The sequence below is a fragment of the Colobus angolensis genome, unplaced genomic scaffold (assembly GCF_000951035.1).
Source record: "Colobus angolensis palliatus isolate OR3802 unplaced genomic scaffold, Cang.pa_1.0 Scaffold20, whole genome shotgun sequence".
In the NCBI taxonomy this organism is placed as follows: Eukaryota; Metazoa; Chordata; class Mammalia; order Primates; family Cercopithecidae; genus Colobus; species Colobus angolensis.
Window position 1 is genome coordinate 10,018,969 of NW_012115155.1, and position 26,943 is coordinate 10,045,911.

The following is a 26,943-nucleotide window of genomic DNA, read 5'->3' on the forward strand; positions in this document are numbered from 1 at the left end:
AGGGACTGTGACTTCCAAGCTCTTAAACCAACCCATTGGGCGGGTCTTTAGGAAGCTCAGGGACTCCTGTGGCCCAGGGGATGTTTGCGGCACTGACATGGCGTTCATCCATTTCTTACTGAACTTTTACTTTAAAGATGTCCTGAGGGATTTGCGTGGCCACAGGCCTCTGCACAGGCACGCTAGCCTATGGACAAGTCAACTGACTTTGGCTGGCAGATGTGGACAGCAGGGCCTCAGGAATCCACTCTCCCATTTCACCCACATGAAATCCACACCAGTTCTCTCCATCCACGGCCCCAAGGGGGCCACTTTATTATTTATGCTATTTCACACATACTTATTTAGCACTTATTTGCACGTCAGGCTCTGGTCTAAGTACATTACAAACAATAACTCACTTACTATTCTTGTGTTCATAGGTGTGTACCATTCTAGCACCAGCCCTTTGCCAAAACAAAACTAACTGTAAATCTATCTTGCACTATCTCCTGAGGAGCACCCCTCTCTGTTCCCTGGGGAAGGCCTTCTCACCCCTGAGCCCACCTCCCTCTTCTCGCCCCTGAGCCCACCTCCCTCTTGCCTCTACAGATCCTCGTGGGCTTTGAGCGCCTGCAGGCTATTGCCCGGAGCCAGCAGCTGGCGAGGCAGTACCAGGCCATGCGGCAGAGGATGGTCCAGCTGCAGGCCCTGTGCAGGGGATACCTGGTGCGCCAGCAAGTCCAGGCCAAGAGGAGGGCAGTGGTGGTCATTCAGGCCCATGCCAGGGGCATGGCTGCCCGGCGCAACTTCCAGCAAAGGAAGGCCAATGTAGGTGGTCACCTGGCCTCTTGGGCAGGTGGGGCTGACTGGGGCCCTGGTGGGTGAGGGCCAAGAAGAAGGAGCGAGCAGCTGTGTAGACAGCTCACCAGAAGCGCTTTGGAAAATCCCCTGCCACAAGCCAAGATGTTAAAATCTGTTCAATTACTTAAGAGCACAGCGAGGATACAGGACACAAGAGGCAAGTTAGCAGGCACCTGGACTGAGATGTAGATATCACAAGAGACACGCCCCCCTCTCCCTGTTCACAGTCAGTCCTACGTGGCTCTGCAACAGCTGGGGAGCCGTGGCCACCACCCAGGAGCATGCAGGGTATAGGGTGCGAGAGGCAGCAGGTCAACGGGATAGTCTTAGCCTTGAACCTGGAAGATGAGCTCAGGTCCCCTCCCTTTCACCTTGGAGATGAGTTTTGGGACAGGGATTGTCGGTCCCCTGGAAGGTGCAACAAACCTGAGCCAGACAAGGTGAGAAAGGCCCAGTTCCATGGAAGACAGCAAAGTGCCCTGGCTACTGGGCTGTGTATGACAGCTCAGGAGACACAGAAATATTAATACCAAGGGGGAGTTGCTGAGTGTCTGGGGGGCTTGGAGGACAGGGAGCAGGGGGACAGCTCCAAGAAAATAACCCCATTTCCTCCATCAAGTACTTGAGACTCAACCTTCATACTTGGCTCTTTGTAAGTTGTGATAAGGCAAAGGGGCCAGGATGACATTGACTTCTGCTCCATGGATAAAAACCTGGTCTACGGAGCACACTGCTAATACAGTGAACAGGGCAGGTGAGAGAATGCACCCACAGACATGTCAGGAGCATGCTTCTGCACCTGCAGCGTGCCCCCGGCTGGCGGCAAAGCCATCTGATCTGTGACTTCGTTACTTCAGCCCCTGGGGACCGGTCCTGGTGGACCCTTGATGCCTTTGAATGAAGGGACCAAGTGGTCCTGAGCAGTGGTTGTGCAGCTGGGTTCCTAGGGAGTCCCTGGAGTTTGAAGGGGTACCTTAAGGACCATCTGAGGGTAGGGACAAGCCAGCAACCTCCCCTCTCCGGAGCTCTGACTCTCACTGGGAAAGGGAAAGCGCTGACTGGTTGATCTCCAACCACCTGGCTGTTAAAATCTACTGTTTCAGAGCAGAATACTGATTTGGACAAATGATGGCAGGATGAGGCTTACTTAGCTTCTGGGAGGTGCTTGCCCTGTGGGGTAGGCAGGGCTGGGCCCCCTGAGCCCTGCTTGGTAAACTTGCCCCACAGGGTATGCAGGCACCACTGGTCATCCCGGCCGAGGGGCAGAAGAGCCAAGGCGCTCTGCCCGCCAAGAAGCGCAAATCCATCTACGACACGGTCACTGACACGGAGATGGTAGAGAAGGTGTTCGGCTTCCTCCCTGCCATGATTGGGGGCCAGGAGGGCCAGGCCCCGCCGTGCTTTGAGGTAACACAAGCCTGGTGTCCACAATCTGCCCCAGGAAACCTGCCCTGTCCGTGAACTCAGCCCACCTCTCAGTTCCCTGAGAAGCCAGAGCGGTGGCCGAGTGTGTGCTGCAGCCCTGCTGGTCCTGCACGGAAGAGGGGAGCGTGCGTGGGTTCTGTGGTCAAAGTCTTCGAGTCAGGCAGGCTTCCCACCTGCAAGACTTCCTACAGCCTTCTCTACCAGTGCTACTGGGCTCTCCGTCTCACAGCATTCCCCGTGTATATTTGACCCCACCCTGGCACCTCCAGAGCACCTTTGAGGCCACTGCTCTGCAGTGTGACTGGGGAAGCTGTGGTGAGGATGGTGCATGTGGTAGAGGACAGTGTCCGAGCATGGGGCCAGGAGGGGAGAGGGCAGGAGGAGCCCTGCCCCTGCCTGGTGGGGTGTGTAGAGAGCCCTGTGCTGGCTGGCACACAGCAGCCCGCCTGAGCCCACTGAATGTGGGGATGGGTGGTCTCCAGCACCTGAGGGAGCAGGGTAACGCCACAGCCCCTGTGCTGCCCGGCCTGCTGGACAGCCAGCTGATAGGTTGGTTGGTATCTGAAAGCCCTACTGACCTGTGTTCTCCCTCATGGCCCCAGGATCTGGAATCAAAGACCCAGAAGCTGCCTGAGGTTGACCTGGACACAGTCCCCATGGTGGAGGAGCCTGAGGAGGATGTGGATGGCCTGGCCGAGTACACCTTCCCCAAGTTCGCTGTGACTTACTTCCAGAAATCAGCCAGCCACACGCACATCCGGCGGCCCCTCCGATACCCGCTGCTTTACCACGAAGATGACGCTGACTGCTTGGTACCAGGGTTCACTGGCTTCTAGTGGCTCAGGCCAGCCCTGAGCCTGGGGTCTGAGCTATGGCTCAGGGGAAGAAGGAAGGGGCTGGACTCACCGATGGGTTCCCACTGGGCCTTCTGTCTTGTTTCCCCAGGCCGCCCTGACTGTGTGGAATGTCATCCTGAGGTTCATGGGCGACCTCCCAGAGCCAGTGCTGTATGCCAGGAGCAGCCAGCAGGGCAGCTCCATGATGCGGCAGATCCATGACACGCTGGGCAGGGGGCACGGTGCCCAGGCTCCACAGCACAGATTTGCACAGGCAAGTGGGGGGCAGCAGCGGGCAGAGGAGGGCGACACCTGCCAGGTGCCTACCGCGACCCAGTCCCTGGGGCAGCTGGACAGGACGGAGAGACAAGACCTGGAGCCCTCTCCTCAGCCTCACCCACTGAACCCAGCCCCCAGGCCATGGTGCGGGTGCTTTCAGTCTTGAGTCATGCTCAGGAGCTCATGAACCCCCACCCCGGGCTGTTTGAATTATACAGTCATTAACGGAGAGGGTGCCCTAGACTCTGAGCATTGGGTGTGACTTGAGCCAGATTCAGATGCACATAACAATAATAATAACAGATGTTATTGACTGACAGCCTGCTATGTGCCAGCTGCGTCTCTTAATTCAGTTCCCAGGTGGGCCAACCCTACAAGGTAGGGATGACTATGTTTGTTTATAGCTGAAGAAGTGAAGAGCTGAAATGACCTGCCCCCAGTTGCAGGGGACATGTGTATGGGGCCTGGGCTTTGACTCCATTCTGCTAAATTCAAAAACCGAGCTTCTGACCCGTGGTCTACTCTGCCTTCTAATGAAAGTTGATTCACATCCATATTTGATCAAAATCCTTCCTAAGGTCCATTTCCATGCTGTAATCTTAGTGGAACTAACCAAGAACTGTCCAAAGGAATTACACAGCAATGACAGCACTCAGTGGCCCGCCAGTGGCAGGAGCCCATGACTGCCCCATGTGCCAGGTGACCAGCTGGGACTTAGCTCAATACCTGTGGGGTCCTGTGTGCAGACTAACTGCATAGGAATCTAAAGGAGCCTGCAGCCCCATCACATGGCCAACCTTGTCCGGAATTACAGAGAAGCTGCCCAGGTCCAAGCCCTGACTCCTTGATCTCTGGAGGTATGGGCTCTGCCAGAGTGTGTCAGATATCTATAGCTGTGTAACAAATTACCCCTCCAAACCTCACTGCTTAAAATAGCACACGTTCATGATCTCACACAGTTTCTGAGGGTCAGGAGCAGCTTAGCTGCATAGTTCCAGCTCAAGGTCCCTCATGAGGTTGCTGTCAAGCTGTGCCCTGGGGATGGTGTCATCTGAAAGCTTGACAGCTGGAGAAGCCGCTCCCAAGAGGGCTCACTCACATGGCTGTTGGTGGGAGGCCTCAGTTCCTTGTCACGTGGGCCTCTCCACAAAGCTGCCTGGGCATCCTCACAACATGGCTTCCCCCAACATGAGCGACCCAAGAAGGAAAGCAAGAAGGAAGGTGCAAATGTCCAGTCTTGGAAGTCACATACCTGTGGCTGTGGGAGGGGCCCACACAGGGCAGGAATTTCAGGACACAGGGATCACAGGGGCCACCTTGGAGGCTGGCAGCCACTCAGAGTAAAGACTCTGGGAGGCAGTCCAGCCAACCAGCACCTCTGGAGGGTGGACATGGAGGGAAGCAGGACTGGCTTCCCAGAGGTCAGATCTCAGGTTTTCTGTCCTGCACCTGTTTGTTAAGTACCCATGATGTGCCCCAGGCACAGAGCAGTGAGCCCAGCAAGCCTCACTGCCCTCATGGACTTTGCCAGCTCATGTGTTTCATGGCCAGCCCCTGCACGGTAAACCAGCTTTGATGCACTCAGGAGCTAGTGCCTGGCCCTGGACCAGGCTGACCCCCCCGCAAGCTCAGTCCCACACTGAGCTCCAAGTTTGGCAGCAAATTCTTCTCATGACACCATCATGAGAAGGGGTGGCCTCTGCCTAAGGAGAGCAACAGATCATAGTGGCTGACAGCCAGTCCCTCCCTCCCACTCGGCCTCTCAACCCTGGCTCTTCGGACCCCCTGCAGAACACCTTGCAGTGGCAGGACATCCTGCTTCATCTGCCATCTTTACTGAGAATGACCATGGCCTGGGGCTCTCCTAAGCACCTGTGTGCAGACCCAGTCCCACCTCCCAGGGGTTTACTGGGGAGAGGCACAAGCTTTGGGATCAGAACAGCCCTGAGCCCCTCCCTGGGGACTGGTGACCCACTGAGCAGCTTTTATCCAGTCTCTTGCCTTCCCTGAGCCTCTGATTCCACACCTGGAAGTGAGGATGGGACATGCACCTGTGTGTGTGACAAAGCTCCACCGAGCTGAGGGACTGCATGGTGCTTTATAAATCGGGCCAAGAAATGGCTGGGTAAGAGGGACGTGTGCTCCACTCCAGGGGGCTGTGGGGTCAGCATCACTGAGGTGAGCCCAGGCTCACCTTCCTGAGGGAACTGTCTCCCTCCACAGATACCTGGCCGCAAGGACAAAGGAACCAAGGATATCTCCTCCATGAAGCTGAAGCGGTCCTCCCGGATCACGGGCCAGGTGAGCCCAGGGCACAGAATCTCTGCTCCCAGCTCTGCTGCTGGCCTGCTGCAGGGTTCCAGTCTATTGCTTCCCTCCCTGTGCACCGGTTTCCTGCTTGGCAGATGGGGAGAATTATAGCTGTCCTGATGGCTGCCTTTGGGTTTCAAGGTTGCCAGCCAGCTGAACATTGGAGAGGAGGCATTGGAGTCCGATGGCCTTGGTGCAGACCGGCCCATGTCCAACCTGGAGAAGGTGCACTTCATTGTGGGCTACGCCATCCTGCGGCCCAGCCTCAGGTCAGTGCCCACTCGCATCCCAGCCCCATTCAGAGCATCAGATCCCCTTGCTGGCTCTCAGCCCATGGCCACAGCCTCCCCCACCACCCCTTTGACACCTCCCTGTCCTGCAGCCTGCAGGCTGGGTCTCGGGACAGCAGATGTCATAGCACCAAGGGTTCTCTACGTGCTCTGCCTTTAAAAAAAGCCATGAGTAAAACCTGGTTCTAGGAAAAGAGTCATCACGGACCAGTGATTCCTTTTAGAACAGGCTGTAGTGCAGGGCCATGTAAATGAATGGCTTCCTCATTTATATGATATATTTTGTGCTTTATATACAATTTGCTTTATAGGAATGGGTTTCTATACCAATTAGAAGAAACATGTATAGTCAGCCTGCAAACACTGCAGTTCCCCTCCATGTTGGCTGAATGCGTAGAAGCAGAATTCAAAGATACAGAGGCTGATTGTTCACTGCTTTAAGGGACAGACTACTGTGTTGTAGGGGTTCACTTACTTTAGGTTAATACTTTAAACAAAATTTGGGAAACTGTTGGTCATTATTTCTTCACATATTTTTTCTACCTCATTCTGTCTCTCTCCTTTCCTTCAAAATCTACTTAAGCCTCTGTAAGATTATTTTATATTGTTCTTCGGATACCTAGGGGTCCGCTTATCTTTTCTTTTTTCTCTGTGTTCTTTAGATTGAATAGTTTCTATTGACCTGTCTTCAAATTTACTGATCTTTTGTCGTCCCCAGTCTGCTGTCATATCCATCCAACAAATTTTTTATTTCAGATATTGTATTTTTCAGTTCTAGAATTTGTACTTGGGTCTTTTTTATATTTCTGTGCCAAGATTTCCTATTTGTTCATTCACTATGAGCATTGTTTCCTTTATATCCTTGAGCAGAGTTACAGTAGTTTTTAAATCTTTTCTGCAAATCCAATACCTGGGTCATCTCAGGGTCAGTCTCTATTAACTGTCTTTTCTGTTGAGAATGGTGGTGTGTTTGTTTCCTCACATATGTGGTACTTGACTGTTTTTTCCTCGTAAGTCTAGTACTTTTGGGTTGTATCCTGGACGTTGAGGATGATATGTTAGAGACTCTGGATTCTGTTATACTCTTTCAAAGAGCATTGACTTTTTAGTTTAGGAGGCAACTACTTTGGCTGGACTCAAACTCTGTCTCCACCAAGATAAGCAGAAGCTAGAATCCCTGTTTCATTATTTTAGCCTTGGCTAGAGTACTTGGAGTCTGCCCCACCATGCATGTCAGGGGCCAACCAGAGATTTGGGAAGATTTTATGTGCAAAGTTTAGGACTCCTCTGATTCTCTTTATTCCAAGATTTCCTTTCTCACTTTCAAGCTGCTGTGGGTACCCCAAACTCGCTCCTCTGGTTCTTCAAGCCAGTAAGACTACAGGGCTCCTACTCAAGTTTTAGCTGCCTGCCTGACACTAGCTGGCCAAGTCTTTTGACTTAGCTGGTTCTAATTCTCTCATGGTTAATCCTCACTGGCCACCACACCCTCCAATATGACAGACACATAAAAGTTGTGTTTGAATGATATGTACTTTGGGTTCTTCAGACACCCCCTGTAGGCACTGCCATACAGTGCTGGTGTCCAGCAGTGATACTGTCCAACACTGATCCCTCGAGACTTCCTACTGACTCTAGGCTGAAGTGGAACATCCCACAGCCTCTTCCTGCTGGGGTCTTCTAGAAAATGGGCTCCTGCTTGTGCGGGATCCCATCTAGATGCCTGAAGCTCAGCTCCTTCCATGACATCTTTTGGTCAGCAGGAAGCTCATGCCTGCCCAACCATACAGTACCTGTGTAGCTCCTGTCTCCTGTCCTCTCTCCTCCTGGCCCATCAGGATGGGCTCAGAATTCTCCAGGAGCAAGCAGGCACTAATCTCTTTGTTCATGGAGGTCCCTAACTCCAGGGTACAAAAATCAAGCACTGGCAAGAACTCAGTCAACAGGCTCTATTCTAGTACCCTGGGAGGTGGCAAATGGGCTTTTGGAGCTCAGCAGGCATCAGATGGGGAGTGACAGGGGTCTCTTCTCTGGCAGCCCCCATCTCTCTTGGCAGTTCTCCTGGGGTCCCCCTCACCACCCTCGTCACTTACAGGGAGTAGAAATGGGCCACAGATCTCTCTACCCCCATGAAGTCCCTTCCAGGATCACATTCCAAATTTCTTATCTTCCCTTATGCAGGCTGGAGGTGGCTTGGTGGCTGCACTAGTTCTGCCACCTTTTAGTAAATCCTACAAGAATGTGTCTCTTTAGAATGTTGGATGTGAGCATCCATTTGTCCTTGGCTGTGGGGGCTTGGTGAAATTCCCAAAGCAGATGCCCCGTTCCACATCTGTCACACATTCCATACACACTTGCTCATTACCCACTCTGGGTCAGGCCCTAGCCTGAGGGCCGGGGACAGAGATGAAGACATGAGTCTGTCCTGGAGGAGCTCACCCTTTAGTTGGGGGGCACGAGAGGACCAGGAAATTCATACCACCAGTATGGGCTAAGATGGAGGTTTGTTCAGGGCTCCATAGGGGCACCAAGGAGGAGTGACCTTAGTGCCTACCTGGGCCAGGAAGGAGGAGGGGTGTTTGCCAGAGGAAAAGGGTAACAGGTCACCTGTGACAGACTGCCATGGTTACTGAGACCGTCACGACTACAGTTACTACTGTCACTACTTGAGACCGTTATTATGAGGTGGAAGGGGGACAAACGTAGAAATGAAAACTTAAGACAAAAGAAGCTGTATTAAAGGAAGGGGCCAGGGGAAGAAGGAGTCCCTGCTCCTAGTCAGTAAAGACAGCCCCTGCCCTGAGCTGCTTCCGCCCTTAGTATTTATTGGGTCGAATGAGCAGGGAGGAGGAGGAGGTAACGATTGGTCAGCTGCTTAACTGATCACAGGTTCATGTTATTACTAACAGGCTTCAGACGTGCCCTGTAGATAATCAGAACACTTGTGCCTGGATCATGACTGCCCTTGGCATTCCTTCCAGGCAGTAGACACAGTTTGTCAGTTTGCCAACATTCTGCTTTTATGAGAACAGTTTGCTGTTTGCTCATATAGCCTCTAGTGGTGTACTGAGTTGGTCACGACCCTCTTTCAGACTGCAACCTCCCTCCCTTTTTGTTTTTGAATTGAGAAAGGCAATTGCAGGCTGCGCAGCCCTTAATTGCCGGTCGGTGGTGTGTTCCATCTTCGCATTCAGCTGGGGAACCAGGCCCATGGTTGGGATCCATGGGTCTCTCCAGTCTCCCGTTGGATGGTCGCACAGACCTGAGGGCACCCACATGGTTTGTTCATTTCCTGTGAAAACACAAGCATACCGTCGTTCCCGTTAGTGAATCTACTGAAACAGAAGCAAAGGCTTTTGTGGCTGCAGCCGGGAGGCATGCTGTTGCTGAAGCATCCACTTCACAAGCTGCAACTCAGCTTCTGCCTCTTTGGTTAATTACCGCGGGGTAAAACTCCATTGATAGCAAGAGCCAGGCTCTTTCTGATCAACGGAAGACACAGAGAAAACAAATCAAGAGTTTATCCTTCTCGTGCAATAACTCAGTAAAAAAAAAAAAAAAATCCTCAAGCTCTATTACCGTGAGAGACCGTATCCATAAGCCCACAAAGCCTACTTTCTTCAATTCACACTGCACAAGTGGATCTACTAGATGCTGTGGGTTGTGATAGACACATCTCTCTCCTAGTTGTACTTCCAAATCCCTGACCTCCTCACTTCTTACGTAGAGAAGGGTACCATTTACAGGGAACAAGCAACAGTTAAGTAAATATTCTCCCGGTTCGAAAACCCAAAGGCCTTGTGACATCACCACCACCTGAATTTCTCCTTCACAATCCCAATCAACAACTCCTGGGGTTACAATAATACTCTGTAAGTTAATACAGCTTTTACCTCACATTAATCCCACGTATCCTGTTGGCAAAGGTCCCCAAATACCAATGGGAATCTTGGTGAGTTTGTCTCCTCCAGTTAACGTAACACACTCTGCCTGGGAGATCCAATCCCGCGTTTCCAGGCAGTCCTGGGAAGAGGGAATCGGTGTACCTCTGGAGACCCAGCCCTGAAACAGAGCTGTGGCCTGGACGGGGAGTGCCCTCATCGTTTGAGGTGCCCGGGTCCAGGCCCCCTTCTCATTTCCAGATGAGAAATGAGTGCCATTTTGATGAAATTGTGAGTGGCGTTGATGAGCCCAGTGATTTCCTTTGTTGTAATGAGGGCAGTCTTGGCGTTTTTTCTGTTCAGAGGGGGACTGTGTTATAGGATTTGCCCAGAGGTCTGGCAGTGTTTTTTTTTGAAATGTCCAATTTTCCTACACTTACAACATTTTCCCACTTCAGGGCTTAACCCATTGGCTTCTTTTAGATCTGTCAGCTACCAAATTAGCCATTGCCCGAGTCAACATTTGCAGAGCAATGAAGCTCAGTTCCCACATCTTGACAAGCTCTCAGAAAACCTCCCAAGTCCTCTGCACATCTCACAGGTGCCAGCGCACGTTTACAAACCACGAAAGACAAAGCTGAAGTTAGCCTTTCTGTAGCCACAAAAGAAGATGGTACAAGCCAATTTTCATCCTTCCTCTCCTGTTCACCACTTTCGATAGGTGCTGTAGGTGGGGCAAAAAATTATCTCAAACCCTGAAATAATGACAAAAAGATGGTACGTACCAAACTCCAAACAAAAAAGAGAAAAGAACCAAATTCTTCCCCGTGTTACCCTGATTCGAAAACTTCCCGTTCTTTGTACCTGTAGGACACTGACCAGTGCCTTTTTAGAGCACTAACCTTATGCTGCCAGCAGACTTGAAACGGGGTTCTCGTTCGCCTGGTTTTTAGTTTTTTCTGGGATTTTTTTTTTTTGCTCCAGCAGACCTTCCTCGCTCAAGTCCCTGTAGGACCCTATCTGTCTTGATCTGTTCCTGTCTGTCCCTGCAAATTTCTGCTAGTCTTTGCTCGTCTCTTCTAGTCTTTGCTAGTCCTTATCTATCCCTGCCTGTCCCTATAGTCCCTGTTAGTTCCTGCAAGTCCCTGTCTTTCCCTACTTGTCTCTCTTTGTCTCTATTTATCTCTATTTCTATTTATCCCTACTTATCTCTGTGTGTCCCTGCAGGTCCCTTCAGGTCTGTTTGTCCCTGATTGTCCCTGTTGTGTTCCTGTCCAGGCACCATTTGCCACAGTTTGCCACTGTTACTACTTAAGACCGTCATTACGAGAGTTACTACTGTCACTACTTGAGACCATAATTATGAGACGGAACGAAGGGGGATGAATGTAGAAATGAAAACTTAAGACAAAAGAAGCAGTATTAAAGGAACAGGCCAGGGGAAGAAGGGCTCCCCACTCCTAGTGCGCAAAGGCAACGCCCACCCTGAGCTGCTTCAGCTCTTAGTATGTATTGGGTAGCATGAGCAGGGAGGAGGAGGTAACAATTGGTCAGCTGCTTAATTGATCACAGGTTCATATTATTACAGGCTTCAGATGTGCCCTGTAGATAATCACAAGAAACACCTGTGCCTGGGTCGTAGCCTGCCATCAGCAATCCTTCTGGGCAGCAGACACAGTTTGTCAGTTTGCCAACATTCTGCTTTTATGAGAACAGTTTGCTGTTTACTCATATAGCCTCCAGTGGTATACTGAGTTGATCACCACCCTCACTCTTTTGGCCTGCAATAGTCACCCTTGAGACAGCCCATAGGGTCTGGAATTTCTGAGTGGTTTGCCATAGTTGGAGCATGGAGCTTCGATTCTATCCTAAGGGAAGTGGGGAAAGTTTTAAGCAAGAGAGGATCTTGATCATATTTGACTTCCAGAAAGACCTCCCTGGCAATGTGGCAGGATGGAGCCTGGGGCTGGGAGGCCAGGCAGGGCTGCTACAGAGATCCAGAGAGAGCTGATGAGGAATTGCCCAAGGAACAGGAGCCAAGAGGAGGGGACAGAGGAAACATGCAGGAGACAGATGGCAGCATGTGTGGCTGGTTGGATGGTGGGGGTTAGTTGGATGGTGGGGGCCAGTGGATTATGGGGGCTGGTTGGGTTGTGGGGGCCGGTTGGATGGTGGGGGCTGGTTGGATGGTGGGGGCCAGTTGGATTATGGGGGCTGGTTGGGTTTTGGGGGCTGGTTGGATTGTGGGAGCTGGATGGATGGTGGGGGCTGGTTGGATTGGGGGAATGGAGGGATGAGAGGGCTCCAGGATGACCCCCAGATTGCCAGTTTGAGTGAATGGCTGATGGAGATGCCTGTAGAGTGCAGAAAGAGAAGGGATGCAGGAACTCAGAGAGGCAGCCATGCACATTGCTTCCCAACTCTGTTTGGTGACGTCATGTCGCAGTTGACATTGGCTTTGGTGGGAACATTTACACCACAGAAATAAGCCAATGCTATGCTTTCCTTCCTGGGGAGCTGGTTGATAAACATTTACCAGCACACCACGGAGTATTAGGGGAAAGATGCTGGCCTCTGGAGACGTGGGATTTGAGGTGCTAATGGGCCACTTTGATAGCATGATAGAGGCTTGAGTCCATGAGGAAGGACGCAGGAGAGAACCGTCCCCAACACACCCCTTCCAGGAGTGGGGAAGCGCCATAGACTGTGGGAGTGGAAAGGGTCAGGAGATGGGGTTGAGTGGTTCTCATGAAGTCCTCACTTTTCTCTCTGCTGTGGAGGGGAGGGGCTGCATTCAGGGAGGGAGGTGGGGCCTCAAGGCAGAGGGAGAGATGAACGTAATCATTGTGAGGCTAGATCTCACCATGAGGCTGGGGATCCCACACATCTGGGAGTAGATGGGCTGTGCAAAGGGTGCAGCTGCTGAGGACGGGCTGTGACTGGAGAACCCGTTCCTTCCTGAAGCCGAGCCCCACGCTAAAGGACGGAGAGCACAGGCCACGGGAGAGGAATGGAGTAGGAATGCAGAGCCTGGTGGCACTGTCCTGAGAGAAGAGGCTGGGCAGGGCCCCAGTGCTGGAGAGGTGCCCTGCATATGGGACCCCCCACAGGTGCAGAAGAGCTATGTGCCCAGGTACCCCTGTCTCCTCTCCTTCTCCAGCCCCCAGCCTACTCTCCCAATGGTCTCTGTCTTTCAGGGATGAGATTTACTGCCAAATCTGCAAGCAGCTCTCGGAGAACTTCAAAACAAGCAGCCTGGCCCGGGGCTGGATCCTGCTCAGCCTCTGCCTCGGCTGCTTCCCACCCTCAGAGAGGTTCATGAAGGTGAGAGGGCCCAGGAGGGCGGGCAGGGGGCAGGTTACGGTGGGAGCATAGGTAGCCCCTGGCCCTGGAGCAGGTCCACAAATCCCAGTCTGTGGCCCGTTTCTCCTGCTCCTGCAGGCCAGATGGGCAGCCGTGCCTGTGTTTCCACAGGCCTCGGTTTCCCCATCTGAAAAAGAGGACCCTGTTCCTGGCTCCTTCCAGCCCCTATGCACGGTCTGCAGGGTCATTTCACTTTGGTTCAGGTGCCAGGATGGTGCTTCAAGACTAAAATGAGAAGGTAGATGACAGGGGCCTTGAAAAGACAGGTGTCCAGGAATGGGCCCTGCCTGGAGATGGGCCGCGGCGCCTCTTTCTAGTTCTTAGGACTGAAAGTGGAGGTGGGTTGGCCAAGTGTTAGTAGACCCAAGCTTCACTGACTTCATATACCTTTAAATTCTGATTATAAAATTAAAATATGAAAATCCAGAACATCTAAAGCCAAAATAAAAGTCATCCCCACACTCAGAGGTAACTTCCATTAATATTTTCTTCTGGTCTTTCCTGGTGTTACAGGGTTCTTATGATCAAACAGAAAACACTTTCTCACATATCCCCTTGGGGACAGCAGGAGCCACGGTCACTGAGGCCATCTGTACATGGCACTCAGGCTGCTCCTGACACCAGTAAACCCTTCCAGGCTGTCCCTCCCCACCCCAAGGCAGAAGAAACAACATCTTTCTGTGACACAAAAAGAGCTTCAACGCGTTTTCTCAAACATGTCTGGGACATGGATTCTTCTGCCTTTATTTTTTTTATTTTTATTTTTGAGATGGAATCTCGCTCTGTCACCCAGGTTGGAGTGCAGTGGCGCCATCTCGGCTCACTGCATCCTCTGCCTCCCGGGTTCAAGCAATTCTTCTGCCTCAGCCTCGAGAGTAGCTGGGACTACAGGTGCGCATCACCGCACCAGGCTAATTTTTGTATTTTTAGTAGAGACAGGGTTTCACCATGTTGGCCAGGCTGGCCTCAAACTCCTGACCTCAGGTGATCCTCCCACCTTGGCCTCCCAAAGTGCTGGGATTATAGGCGTGAGCCGCTGTGCCTGGCCCTGCACTTTTCATTTACTATCTTTATTATGTTTTCTCATGCAATCAGCCTCTGAGATGCCAGCGTGGTGCCTCTCTGTTCCAGAAGGCACTGGAGTTGTGAGTGGGCACTTAGAGTTCATCTTCCAGTCATTCGTCTCCATAGATGCCACCATGATCAAAAACCACACATCCACCTTTAGGATAGTCCTGCATTGTTGCAACAAAGAGTGTGCACACGTCCAGACTATGCGCCGTTTGAAACATGTTGCCACTGTTCCTCAGAAACACACTGATCCATGTTCCTTCTCACAGGTGTGAGCATGCCCCTCAATGTACCTTACACGTCGAGTATTATAATTTTTAAGTCCACCTGGGCAGTGAGTAGAAACTGGCCTCCTTTCTGAGTGTCTTCCTCCCTTCTCCCCTCCTCACCTACCAGTATCTACTGAACTTCATTGGCCAAGGGCCGGCGACCTATGGCCCCTTCTGTGCCGAGCGCCTGAGACGCACCTATGCCAATGGGGTGCGTGCAGAGCCCCCCACCTGGCTGGAACTGCAGGTAGGGGCCGGCAGGGGTGGGAGCTGGCAGGGTGGGGTGGTGCAGGCACCCAGGGACCCCCCACATAACTCATGGGGTGCCTTCTTCTAGGACAGAACTTTGTCCTCTGAGCCCTGCCATCTCCTCTGTGGTACCTCCCATGCTAGTGGTCCCTGTGAGTGCCCCTGGGGCTCAGCCTCCCCAGGCGTGGCCCCCATCTCCAAATCCATACTCCTTTAGGGCCCCACTAGCTAAGGGGAAGATCACCAGACCCATTCATTAGCATTACAGTGTGCCAGTTGCTTCCAGCTGTCCCCTCCAAGGGCATTTCACTTGGTGACAAGGGCAGTGGTCACACATGGTTAGCATCCTTGGCACTGCTGTTGGGCACATGTGCCACCTCAACCTGCTTTGGCAACTGTGTCATCTGTGAGTTCTCGCTGTTTTCTCAGGAAGGGTCATTCAGAACAGCCAGCCAGGGTGGCGAAAGCACCCCTGCACCTGGCTCTACACAAAGCTCTGGCCGCAGCCTAACCCTGGCAGGTGCTTGCCCTGTGGCCTGAGGTGCCCTAGACCAGGAGCTGCGGGTCACTTCCGCTGCACCTTCTTTCTGTTTTCACCCTGCCCCCGAGCCCACAGGGGCTCCCTCCCATGAGCCCTGGAATTGTAGGTGAACTTGCAGTAGCTGTGCATGTTGACACAAGGGGACGATACATAAAGGCCCCAAAATGTTCCCGAGTCCTGGACTCAGATTCCCAAGAGCTCCGGGTCTTCTGTGAGGTGAAGTCACTGAACCACACCAAACTCAGGATTCTCATAAAAGCAGCCACTGTGGCCCGAGGCTGCCCCCGCTGGAGGTCCAGGAGGACCTGGACGCTGGTGGCTAACATTGCTCTTGCCTGGTGGCTGTGCTCCCAGCAGCAAACACCTGTTGGCCTGAATTTTGTTTTCCATGCCAAGCCTGTGGCCTGGGGCTTCAGAGGGCCCACCCCCGGGAACCCACGGGATGGCAAGCAGAGCGCATGGACTGGGGAGAGGAGGGAGGTGGTGGATGGGGGGCCGGCCTCTTGTCCATAGGTTCCGAGAGGCCGGGGAACTGAATCTCATCTGTCCCCAGGCTGTCAAGTCCAAGAAGCACATCCCCATCCAAGTCATCTTGGCCACTGGAGAGAGCCTGACCGTCTCTGTGGACTCAGCCTCCACATCTCGGGAAATGTGCGTGCACATCGCTCACAAGCAGGGCCTCAGCGACCACCTGGGCTTCTCCCTCCAGGTCGCCGTGTACGACAAGGTACTGGCCAGGCACCCTGCCCGTCACCCGCCTCCCTCACACACCCAGGGAGGGCACCCCGAGGCTCAAGCCCTCTCACCTTTCCAGCCCGGCCACCGCCTGCCCTCCCAGCCGCCAGGCACAGGCAGGTGCACACATACACACACACACAGAGCAAGCAGCCTGTCCTCCCACACTCACATGGTCACCTCGCAGCTGCACCTCAGCCCCAGCAGTGCCGCGGGCACACCTGGTCCCCACCCAGCTGCCACGCACAGACATCAGGCACTCACACCAGTCTCCTGCTCCAAACTCCCTCATGCCCAGGAGCTGTGGACGCCCTTGCAGCAAACATGGAGGGTCACACGAGCACAGACCCTCACCGCCCACACAGGCACCCCCAATTCCACACCCTCAGACTCAGACACACACCAGTCTGCCAACCAAGGCACCGGAGGCCGAGTCACATCGGCCGGACTCATGTCTGCCTCCTTAGGGAAGGGGCTGCAGGGAGAGTAATGGGGAGTGGCAGATAGGCCATTGCTGTGTGGAGAAGCCCTTCAGTTGTCTACATGGGCTCAGCAGTGTCCACTCAGCCCGCGCTGGGCTCCAAGGGCCCCAGGCCCTGTCCTCCACTTGCACATGCTGACGGTGGGCATCCCTGTGGGGTGGGGCATGCAACAGCTGCTAACCCCTGCTCCCCCACTCTGGCCTCAGTTCTGGTCCCTGGGCAGCGGGCGTGACCACGTAATGGATGCCATCGCCCAGTGTGAGCAGCTGGCCCAGGAGAGGGGTGAGAGCCAGCGCCAGTCACCCTGGCGCATCTACTTCCGGAAGGAATTCTTCACGCCCTGGCACGACTCCCGGGAGGACCCCGTTAGCACTGAGCTCATTTACCGCCAAGTCCTGCACGGAGTCTGGTCTGGCGAATACAGCTTCGAGAAGGTGAGGGGCCTGAGAGCCAGGGCCACCCTGGGCTTTGCCATCAGGAAGCATCCCGTAGAGGAGGCACCCAACTGGCTTCTGAGGCCAGGGGGAAGGCGGAGGGGCAGGAGGCCGAGGGCAGCGGAACGGGGGCCAGGAAAGGGGGTCACAGGGTGCAGGTCCCTTCCAGGCCCAGCCTCTGTTTCCTCCTCCCCCAGGCCACAGGTTTGTCCAAGCCTCCGGGGTCCGTGCTCCCAGGTCCCAGAGGACCCAGGCCTGCCTGGCCTCACCTCTCCTGCTCTGTTTATGGGGCAGTGAGACCTGGTGGTCGAGAACGTGGCCTTGGAGCCCTAATGCCTGAGTCCCACCTCCCCCTCTTCTTGGCATTGTGACCTTGGAAAGTCCTGTCACAGCTGAGTCTCGGGCCCTCATCTGACTTTGGTTCTGGAGGGGCTCTCACCTGGACTGTGCAGAGCGTACCGGGGGCTCTTTTGTAGGGTGATTGTGAGAAAGCAGAGTGATTGTGCCCCTGAAGTTCTGGGGGCAGCAGGCACAACCCTCCTTGTGCCGAGTCAGGAAGATGCTGTTCAGGGACCCATGGGAGGCGGCCACAGCAGCGCAGGAAGCCCACCTGGAAGAGGCGGCATGGGCAGGGAGTGACGGGACACCAGGCTCCACGAGGCTTTGGTCTTCCAGAGCGAAGGGGCTTCTTGGGTCCTGTCCAGCTGAGCCCGGCAGAAACTCCACGGGGGTGGCCACTGGTCTCTCTTGACCAGCAAGGACTGGAGCTCCGATGGGGAAGGACCTTGCCACTCAGAGCAACCCTGCCGGGTTCATGCCAGAACTGGAGAGCAGCCGTTGTCCTCAGGCAGAGGGCCTGTGGGCTCGGGCCGAGGCCTCGGGGATTCCCGGCCTGTGTGGTGACCCAGTCAGGGCATGCAGGGAGGGGGAAGGTCCTGCGTGAGCTGCAGGTTAGCTCCCCTGTGCTGGGGCAGGAGCTCTGCCACGGGTCAGGGGCATCCTGGGGAAGGGTGAGCCCTTACTTCTCTCACTCGCCCCCGTGGGTGCCCTGGGCCGTGCAGGAGGAAGAGCTGGTGGAGCTGCTGGCCCGGCACTGCTACGTGCAGCTCGGCGCCTCAGCGGAGAGCCAGGCTGTCCAGGAGCTGCTGCCCAGCTGCATCCCCCACAGGCTGTACAGGACCAAGCCCCTAGACAGGTGGGCGAGCCTCGTCACTGCCGCCTGCGCCAAGGTCAGCTTGCATGCCGCTCAGGCACCCAGCCGAGGGCTCTCCTTTAGGTGGTGGGGGGCTCGTGGATGGATTCCCTCCCTACAATCCCCACCCCCTGGGGAACAACAAGCTTCAGCTTGACAGTTATGTAGAGCCTCGTCCCTTCAGGTTTAAGCAGTCTACTCAGTTCAGCTCTCTGTCACAGGCCCATGCCACCTTCTTCCTTCCAAGCTGGCATCTTGGATGGGTCCCTGTGCTGGTCTGCACTGCAGTGTCTGGCCAGGCCCTGGCCTCTCGGCATGAGAGGGCACCCACAGCGGCTGACTGCTGACCATACCATGGCCTTGGGGGCCCCTCTGCCTGCCCCTGAGCCTCAGCATCCCCTCGCTGGGTGCGTGGGAACCCCCCGGGCCAGAGTGTATGGACATTCTAAACATTTGATATATGTCGAATATTTTGAGATTGGCCTTCAGATTTGATGCATTTATTACATTCCCAAAGCCAGTATATGAATAGTAGCCACTTTTTAAAGAACTAACACTGTATTCAACAAACAGTGAAAAGAAAGTTCGGTTGGATATTATGGTCGCTGATGGACACAGCACAGTGGTGCTGGGGAGAGGACCGGGTGAATGTGGGGAGTCAGGAAAGAGGAAGGAAGGAAACTGGAAGACAAGGAACTAGAGGTGGTCCCCAAGAGAGGCCCCCAGAGACACAGCAGAGCTCCAGAGAAGAAGAGAGAAGCGCCCGGGACACAGATTCGGAGCAAGATACCCTCCTGCACAGAGCGAGTCACAGACCCACAAGGCATGGGCTGGCAAGAGCGAGCCTGGGCTGGGGCACACAGCGCCTTCCACAGCTAGCGCAGCCCCGCCCTACACATGCTAATGAGGGGACAGGGAACAGCTTTCCTCCCTCCTCCTAACGGGTCCCCACACCCCTCCCAGGTAGAATAGGGCAGCGCCAGGCTGGGCGCGGTGGCTCACGCCTGTAATCCCAGCACTTTGGGAAGCCAAGACAGGTGGATCACCTGAGGTCAGGAGTTTGAGATCAGCCTGGCCAACATGGCAAGACCCTGTCTCTACTAAAACTACAGAAATTAGCCGGGCACAGTGGCATGCACCTGTAGTCCCAGCTACTCAGGAGGCTGTGAGGCAGGAGAATTGCTTGAACTTGGGAGGCGGAGCTTGTGATGAGCCGAGATCACACCACTGCACTCAGCCTGGGTGACAGAGCGAGACTCTGTCTCAAAAAAGCAAAAAAAAAAAAAAAAAGGAATAGGGCTGCACCAGTCCCTGGAGACGTCCCAGGTCCGTCCCTGCAGGATCTGTCTCCAGGCACTGGCCTCGCTTTAAGTAGAGGCTTCTCAGAAGGATCCACCAACTCTTTTACCCTGAGCACTGGGTGAGGGATTCACTGGGGAGGCAGGTGACGGAGGTGACATCCAGGATCCCCCTCTCAGGCCCCATACACTCAGAGGCAAGCCACACCGCTGGCCGTTCGAGAGCAGGTGGTGGACGCCGCCCGCCTGCAGTGGCCGCTGCTCTTCTCCCGGCTCTTTGAAGTCATCACACTCTCAGGTAATGGCATCTGACGGGGGGCGGGGAGCGGGTACGGGCTGGGCACCCAGGGATCCCGTGCAGCCTTCGCATTGCCGTCTCTCCTGGCCAGGCCCCCGCCTGCCCAAGACGCAGCTGATCTTGGCTGTTAACTGGAAGGGGCTTTGCTTCCTGGACCAGCGGGAGAAGACACTGCTGGAGCTCTCTTTCCCAGAGGTCATGGGTCTGGTCGCCAACAGGTGGGGGCCCTGAGGGAAGATCTCCTCACACCCTGAGTCCTTGGATTGATGCATCTAGGGGCTCAGGGAGAGATGGGGAGAGGGGCGGCGTGCGCTCCCGGGTGACAGGCCGGGGTGGTGAGACAAGAATCAATGTATACGATGTCCTCTGTACTTGGGAGTCCCACCCTCCCGCACCAGGCTGCACTGCCCACGAAGTGCTCCGTTGGGGCATCACGGTTGCACTCACAGCTTCTCTTTGAAACCCAGATCCACCCGGAAAGGGCACAGAAGCGTGCAGCCTCTGGCGTGCACTTAATTAGAAGGCGCCTTTCTTTGTCATGGACGAGAACTGGTGGCCTGGAGGGTACAGATTGTCTGGGAGAGCGGCAAGGGGCAGTGCCTGGTGTGGCACGGGGCAGGGCAGGGGCTGACCCCCACTCCCAGGGGTCTCCATGGCTCTCGTTGGAAACTTTTTCATGCCTTTTGGGAAGCCCCACCCAAGCCCTGCCAGAGCGCCCCTTGGTTAAAGCACACGACAGAGTGGCACACGCATCTCTGGGCTGTGCCAGGCGTACAGTGGCCACCGCTCCCCACTGGCCACCTCTCACTGAGGCTGTCCATGCTGGGCACTTTCCTGTATGCCATGAAGTCCTGACAGCATCACCCGTTCTGCAGATGAGTAAACTGTGGCACACCGAGGCTCGGTGGCTCAGAGTAAGCACCTGGCAGAGCCGCCGACTCAGCTCAGCTCTGATCTTTGCAGCGTCACTGTGGTGTCCCTGCCCACCGGCCACCTCATTATCTGCCCAGAGCCGGCCCCACACACGGGCCGCACCACTTGCAGCCTCTGAGGGACCCTGTGCCCCGCCATCCTTCATTTGTCCAGACCCACAGTGGTGTCTGGCCTGGTCCTGGTCCTGGCCCTGGTAGAGCAGCTCTATGTCCTCATCTGTGACTCAGGACCCCCAGTCCCACCTCCTGAGGCTGTTGAGGGGCTGGATCAGGGGGAGGTGGAGGGGGCTCCTGGTCATGCTGCCCTCTGTCTCCAGGGAGGCCCAGGGCAGGCAGAGGCTGCTGCTCTCCACCATGCATGAGGAGTACGAGTTTGCATCGCCCAGCAGTGTGGCCATCGCTGAGCTGGTGGCCCTGTTCCTGGAGGGCCTGAAGGAGAGGTCCGTGTTCGCCATGGCCCTGCAGGACAGGAAGGCCACAGGTGCCAAACTGGGTGGGGTGGGGGGAGGGCCGCGCAGGGGGTCTGTAGGGAGGCGGCGTGCTCATCTCCACACAGCAGCTGCAAGGCAAGCAGAGGGAGGGAGGGCCCCAAAGCTCTGTGGGGGCAGCTTTAGACCAGGCCCTACCTTCTCTGCTTCCTCTTCTACAAAATGAGGGGCTAAAGGAGGTGGTCTCCAGCCCTGCAAGGCCAGCCACGCTCAGCACTGCACTGCTGCAGAAGCACCGAGAAGGGCCAGCCTCCAGCCCAGGGAAGCTTTGAACACCATCCCCACAGTGCACTGCTGCAGAAGCACCCCATTATCCCATTTTACAGACACGAGGCCAGAGGCCCAGAGATAGAAGTAGCTCGCCCAGGGTCACACAGCTCAAGGGGATGGGAGCCTAGTTCTTGGCCGCAGCTCTCCTGCAAGCCGGCACTCCAGCGAGAGCTGGGCTTGTCTGTGGGCTATGGGGGAGCATAACAAAGCCCCAGGATCCCTGCTGGCCCAGGCTGCTGGCAGGGCAGTCATGGGCAGTGGGTGGTGCAGTTAGTGCAGGGACTTCAGAAGGGGGTGCTGGTTGGGATGCAGCAGTAGAGGCTGTGCGTGGGGTCTTGGGCAAGTGAGAAATGTCAGCTGAGATGTGCTGCCCTGTTGCCCCATTCAGTACTCACGGCCACCGCACGAGGGAAAGAGGATTACCATCTCCAAATTCCAGATGAGGAAGCGGGCTAGAGAGGCAGGCAGCACTGAGGCCAGGCGTGGGGACTGCCAGCCTGTGCATCCTCCCCTCCCTCATCCCTGGCTCCTGGTCAGCCTTCCGAGGGTCTCCCAGGGCTAGGGCTGCAGTCAGAGCTCTCGAGCCCCCGCCCACCCTGGGCTCTGCGCCTGTGTGGCTGCAGCAGGTGACAGCCATCTGAGGCCCCCGAGGTTCCAGTCCCACCATTGCTCACTCTTGGAGTGGTCTTCTGCCCACCACTCTGTACCTCTGTTTCATCCGTCAAGGGAGATGACCCACAAAATGCCAGCACAGCCTCTGGCCCCTGCAGAGCCCTCAGCAAATGGCAGCCTCCTTACCCTTACAGATGACGCCACCCTCCTGGCCTTCAAGAAGGGGGACCTGTTGGTCCTGACAAAGAAGCAAGGGCTGCTGGCCTCTGAGAACTGGACCCTCGGCCAGAACGACAGGACAGGCAAGACGGGGCTGGTGCCCACGGCCTGCCTCTACACCATCCCCACGGTCACTAAGCCCTCGGCACAGCTGCTGGTAACTGGCACGCTCCCTTGTCCTCAGCCTGGGTACCCGAGGGCAGGGTGGAGCGGTCCTGGGATGCCTAGTTGGGAGGCCTAGTTCAGGCCCTGCAGCCCACCTAGCAGAGGCCAGGAGGGCCACCTGGGCAGCCCCCACCATTCTTGTGGCAAGGTGTGTGTGCAGTGCCAGCCCAGCTCTTGGTACTTAGTAGGCGCTCAGTGAATGGGTGTTCCCTCCCTCTTCCATCACGGCTGTGTCCTGGAGACAAACCCAATCTTCCTCTGCCTCATTTACACTCTGACCCAAGGGGGCCCAAGTCTCTGCCCGCACAAGGGAACCACCCACCCCAGCCAAGACCAGGCTCTCGGGAGGCAGGAATGGCAGGCATTGTAACATGGACATACTGAGTGCCGAGTATGGGCCCTGTGCCTGTGGTATGAGTCTGGGCACCATAGCAGCTCCACCCTCAGGGCAGACATATGGGCAGATAATGATGCATGGATGGCAACTATGTAAAGTGCCACCAAGGAGAGGGACAAATAATAGGGTGGGGAGTTCCCCCTGTCTGGGAAGGCATCCCTGAGGGAGGGACATTTGTGCTGAGGCCTGAAGTTGGTGGCAGACCAGGCAGGTAGGGCTGGGGTGAGAGGGCGCCCCATGGAGAAGGGGAGCTGGGGGTCTGAGAAACCCAGAGTGCCGTGGCTCCCAGAACGGGTGATGTGGGTGCCACAGCCATTGGCACCCATCTTCCCGAGGGAAAGGAGAGAGGCGCTGAGAGGCAGAGTCACGGTCCTGGGTCACACGGCAGGTGACGGGTGTGGGTGAGCCCTGGCCTGTCCAGCCCTGGGCCTGACCCCTCCCAAGTCACTGAGGCCGTCGGGCTGGGAGGAGCCTGCAGGAAGGGCCTCATGGGTGGTGGCTCCTGGGCACCCACAGGCCTGTGCCCCCTCCAGAGCTTGCTCGCCATGTCACCAGAGAAGAGGAAGCTAGCGGCTCAGGAGGGGCAGCTTGCAGAGCCACGTCCCGAGGAACCACCCAAGGAAAAGCCGCATACCCTGGAGGAGTTCTCCTTCGAGTTCTTCAGGTGCCCCCCAAGCCGCACTTCATCTCATTGTGCCCCCACCTCCCAGCCCCACCTCGCCTCATTGCACCCCCGCTCCCAGCCCCGCCCCATTGCACCCCCGTCCCGCCCCATTGCACCCCCCGAGGGCTGCAGAGAGGCCACGCCACCCATGTGGAGCCTGCCTGGCCTCCCCAGGCCAGGGGAGTCAGGAGGGGCTTGCAGCAGGGTGGGGTGCTCTGGCCCTCCCACAGCCACCCAGGGGTGTCAGAGGACAGAGAAGGCCACAGGGCAGGCCTCATGCCAGCCTCTGACCTCACAGGGCTCCAGAGAAGGATACAGTGAGCATGGCCGTGCTGCCCCTGGCCCGTGCCCGCGGCCACCTGTGGGCCTATTCCTCTGAGCCGCTGCGACAGCCACTGCTCAAGCGAGTCCACGCCAACGTTGACTTCTGGGACATCGCCTGCCAGATCTTTGTCGATATCCTTCCCCACCAGCCTGCCTGCGCCTTGTCACCCCCAGGGCAGAGGCACCCGGGGGCTCCTGGCCCTACAGCTGTGCTTTAGGGCAGAAGAGCCCAGGAAGTCTGAGAAACCCAGAGTGGCGGGGACAGAGCCCACACGTGGCTCACCGCAGGGCTGGGGTCAGGGGTCAGCAAGGGGCCTAGGTCGGGGTCAGCATCTATCCCCAGTCTGTGGTCAGCGTGGGGCCGCCCCAGCACCGTGCTCCTTGACAGCCACACCCATCCTCCGGTACATGGGCGACTACCCCTCTCGGCAGGCCTGGCCCAGCCTGGAGCTCACCGACCAGATCTTCACGCTGGCCCTGCAGCACCCGGCCCTGCAGGACGAGGTCTACTGCCAGATCCTGAAGCAGCTGACGCACAACTCCAACAGGTCTGCTGGGGAGGTGGCCGGCCCACGCTGTCACCCTCAGTCCTCATCCCAGCCCCTGAGGCCAGACCGAGGCTCAGAGGAGACACCGCAGCTCGTGGCAGCGGAACCCCCGCCTGGGCGCCTGCATCAGCAGTGGGAAGGGCTGGGGCCCTTGGTCTGCTCTGCTGATGTCCTAGGGGCGGTCAGAGCAAGAGAGGACGGCTCTGCCCGCTCCCACCCCGTGCGTGTGACCTGGCAGGCCATGGCCTCTGTGAGTTTCAGTGTCCTCTTCCACAAAATGGGTGCAATGCCCACCCACCCCCATTCTGAGGGTGCAAAAGCCCGTGGCATCAGGCAGCTGGGCACAGCTGGCATGGTGCAGCTTGGCTGGTGCCCTTCCAGCCTCGGGCCCTCTAGACCTCAGGTAGTTCTCGTATCCGTCCCTGCTCCCCAAGGTGCCTGCCTGGCCTGGGCCCCCTGAGGAGCCCTTCCCTGCTGACAAATGCCATCTTCCAGGCACAGCGAGGAGCGGGGCTGGCAGCTGCTGTGGCTCTGCACTGGCCTCTTCCCCCCCAGCAAGGGGCTGCTGCCCCATGCCCAAAAGTTCATAGACACCCGGAGGGGGAAGCTGCTGGCCCCCGACTGCGGCCGCCGCATCCAGAGGGTCCTCAGGTGAGCCGAGTGCCTCCAGCCCCCAGCATTGACCCTGGGCCCACAGACCTGGGATGTCGTGGGCCTGGCCAGCCCTCCAGGAGCTCATGGTCCCAGGAGGACTCTCCAGAAGCCAGTGTCAGCTTGGGAGGCAGGATCAGGCCCCGAGCCGCCAGAGAAGAGGGTGGGGGGTGAGGCCCAGGAGGGTCGAGAGAAGGCTCCGTCATAGCCACCAGCTCCCCTGCCCACCACTGCCCGGCGGTGGCACAGAGGCACTGCCTGGGGGATAGAGGGGGACCTGGATGCCCCAGCCCAGGCCCTCAAGGCTGAGGTTAGAGGCCATCCTTCCAAGTCCATGCGGCCTCCCTCATCCGCCCACAGCCGGGAAGCTCCTCCTTGGCCGTCTTTGCTCTCCCCCACCGCTCCTGCTTCCTCTGGCGTGGCCTGTGGCCGTGAGGAGGGCAGGTTGGCTGTGGCAGTGGCTGATTTCAGTGGCAGCCATGGTCACAGGGGGAGGTGGGTGCCCCATAGAGGCCCTGCCAGAGTCCCTGGCCCCTGCCCGATGCCTCTATTGTGTGAGAACAAGAACACGGCCGGCCTCACCCACCGGCACCTCCTGGCCTGGCCCTTCCCCACGTGTGGCCCAGGCTTTCGGGCACAGCTGCAGCGTCGCTGCCGCTGAGGCCGCACGCGAGCCAGAGGCAGCCCCTGGGATGTGCAAGGGGCTGGAACCACCCCGGTGATGGTCACTGGGGTTATTTTTCTTTTATTTCTGGCACATGGTTTAGGGCCCGCATTGGGGTTGGGGCATGGGTGAGGATGAGGGTGGGGGTGGCACCTGCAGCACACGCTTCCCCCTCAGGACAGGGCCCCGGAAGCAGCCCCCGCACCAGGTGGAGGTGGAGGCCGCAGAGCAGAACATCTCCCGCATCTGCCACAAGGTCTACTTCCCCAATGACACCAGCGAGGTGAGGCCCTGCTCTGGCCTGCATGGCAAATTTCAGGCCTCCGAAGGCCATGCGGCACCCTCCCTCCTGGCCCAGCCTGCTCCTTGGGAACCCCGGAGAGCCTTTTCTAGGGCTGTCCCATCCTCACCAGTCTCCTGCCCCCTCCCCATGGGACGCAGGCCCCGCCTGCCCTTTGGAAGTCAGGCCAGTCCCAAGGTATGAGTTGGGGGATCCAGGCCCAGGACACAGGAGAGAGGACAGAGGGGTGGGCAGCAAAGGTGAGTCCCAGGATCTGGGGGCTCCTAGGGGCTTCTGAGCAGCTGGGGTGTGGGCGAGATGTCCCCGCTGTGTGTGCCTTGTGCACAGAGCCTGCCATGGCTGCTGGGGGAGAAAGGGGACAGGGGACAGGTAGGACACCACCAGGACCCAGCCGTGACACAGAGGCCTTCACCAGGGGCAGCAAAGAGGAGCCGGCTGAGAGGCCAAGGTGGGCAGTGTCGCCTCACGCCCTCTCCAACAGCAGGGTGGTCTTTTTGGTCTTGGGGACATTCAGGTCCCAGTAACAGGAAGTTCCCACAGTCTGGCTGCTGGGCTCTGAAGGCAAATCAAAAGGCCAGGCCTCCAGGGCCCCAGCGCAACGAATGCTGGGACTAAACAGTGTGAGCTGCTGGCCAGGGTTCTGGAAGGGAGGCTTGTTCTGCTCAGGGCAGACCACATCCAACCCAGGTTTCATGAAGGAGCAAAGGTGCCAGGCTAGGAAGGCTCATCCTGGGCTGTGCTGGCCCCTAGCCAGGCCCCGGGCCTCACCAGCTGCCTCTCTGTCCAGATGCTGGAGGTGGCTGCCAACACACGGGTGCGGGATGTGTGTGACAGCATTGCCACCAGGCTGCAGCTGGCCTCCTGGGAGGGCTGCAGTCTCTTCATCAAGATTGCAGACAAGGTGGGCTGGGC

General features: G+C 56.7%; 1 protein-coding gene across 1 annotated transcript in view; it reads left to right on the top strand.

Moving 5' to 3' along the window:
• The window catches only part of MYO7B (myosin VIIB), a 78,923-nt gene that overhangs the window by 48,387 nt on the left and 3,593 nt on the right, over nt 1-26,943 (top strand). Inside the window, exons 20-39 of the mRNA XM_011941676.1 lie at nt 592-810; nt 2,080-2,250; nt 2,871-3,080; nt 3,214-3,378; nt 5,835-5,962; nt 13,062-13,188; nt 14,695-14,814; nt 15,911-16,084; nt 16,781-17,008; nt 18,070-18,237; nt 19,679-19,796; nt 19,888-20,014; nt 21,046-21,209; nt 22,293-22,474; nt 23,413-23,543; nt 23,842-23,999; nt 24,262-24,415; nt 24,911-25,066; nt 25,908-26,013; nt 26,819-26,932. Coding sequence (XP_011797066.1) covers nt 592-810; nt 2,080-2,250; nt 2,871-3,080; nt 3,214-3,378; nt 5,835-5,962; nt 13,062-13,188; nt 14,695-14,814; nt 15,911-16,084; nt 16,781-17,008; nt 18,070-18,237; nt 19,679-19,796; nt 19,888-20,014; nt 21,046-21,209; nt 22,293-22,474; nt 23,413-23,543; nt 23,842-23,999; nt 24,262-24,415; nt 24,911-25,066; nt 25,908-26,013; nt 26,819-26,932 — 3,120 coding nt within the window. The remainder of the gene's footprint in view (nt 1-591; nt 811-2,079; nt 2,251-2,870; nt 3,081-3,213; nt 3,379-5,834; nt 5,963-13,061; nt 13,189-14,694; nt 14,815-15,910; nt 16,085-16,780; nt 17,009-18,069; nt 18,238-19,678; nt 19,797-19,887; nt 20,015-21,045; nt 21,210-22,292; nt 22,475-23,412; nt 23,544-23,841; nt 24,000-24,261; nt 24,416-24,910; nt 25,067-25,907; nt 26,014-26,818; nt 26,933-26,943) is intronic.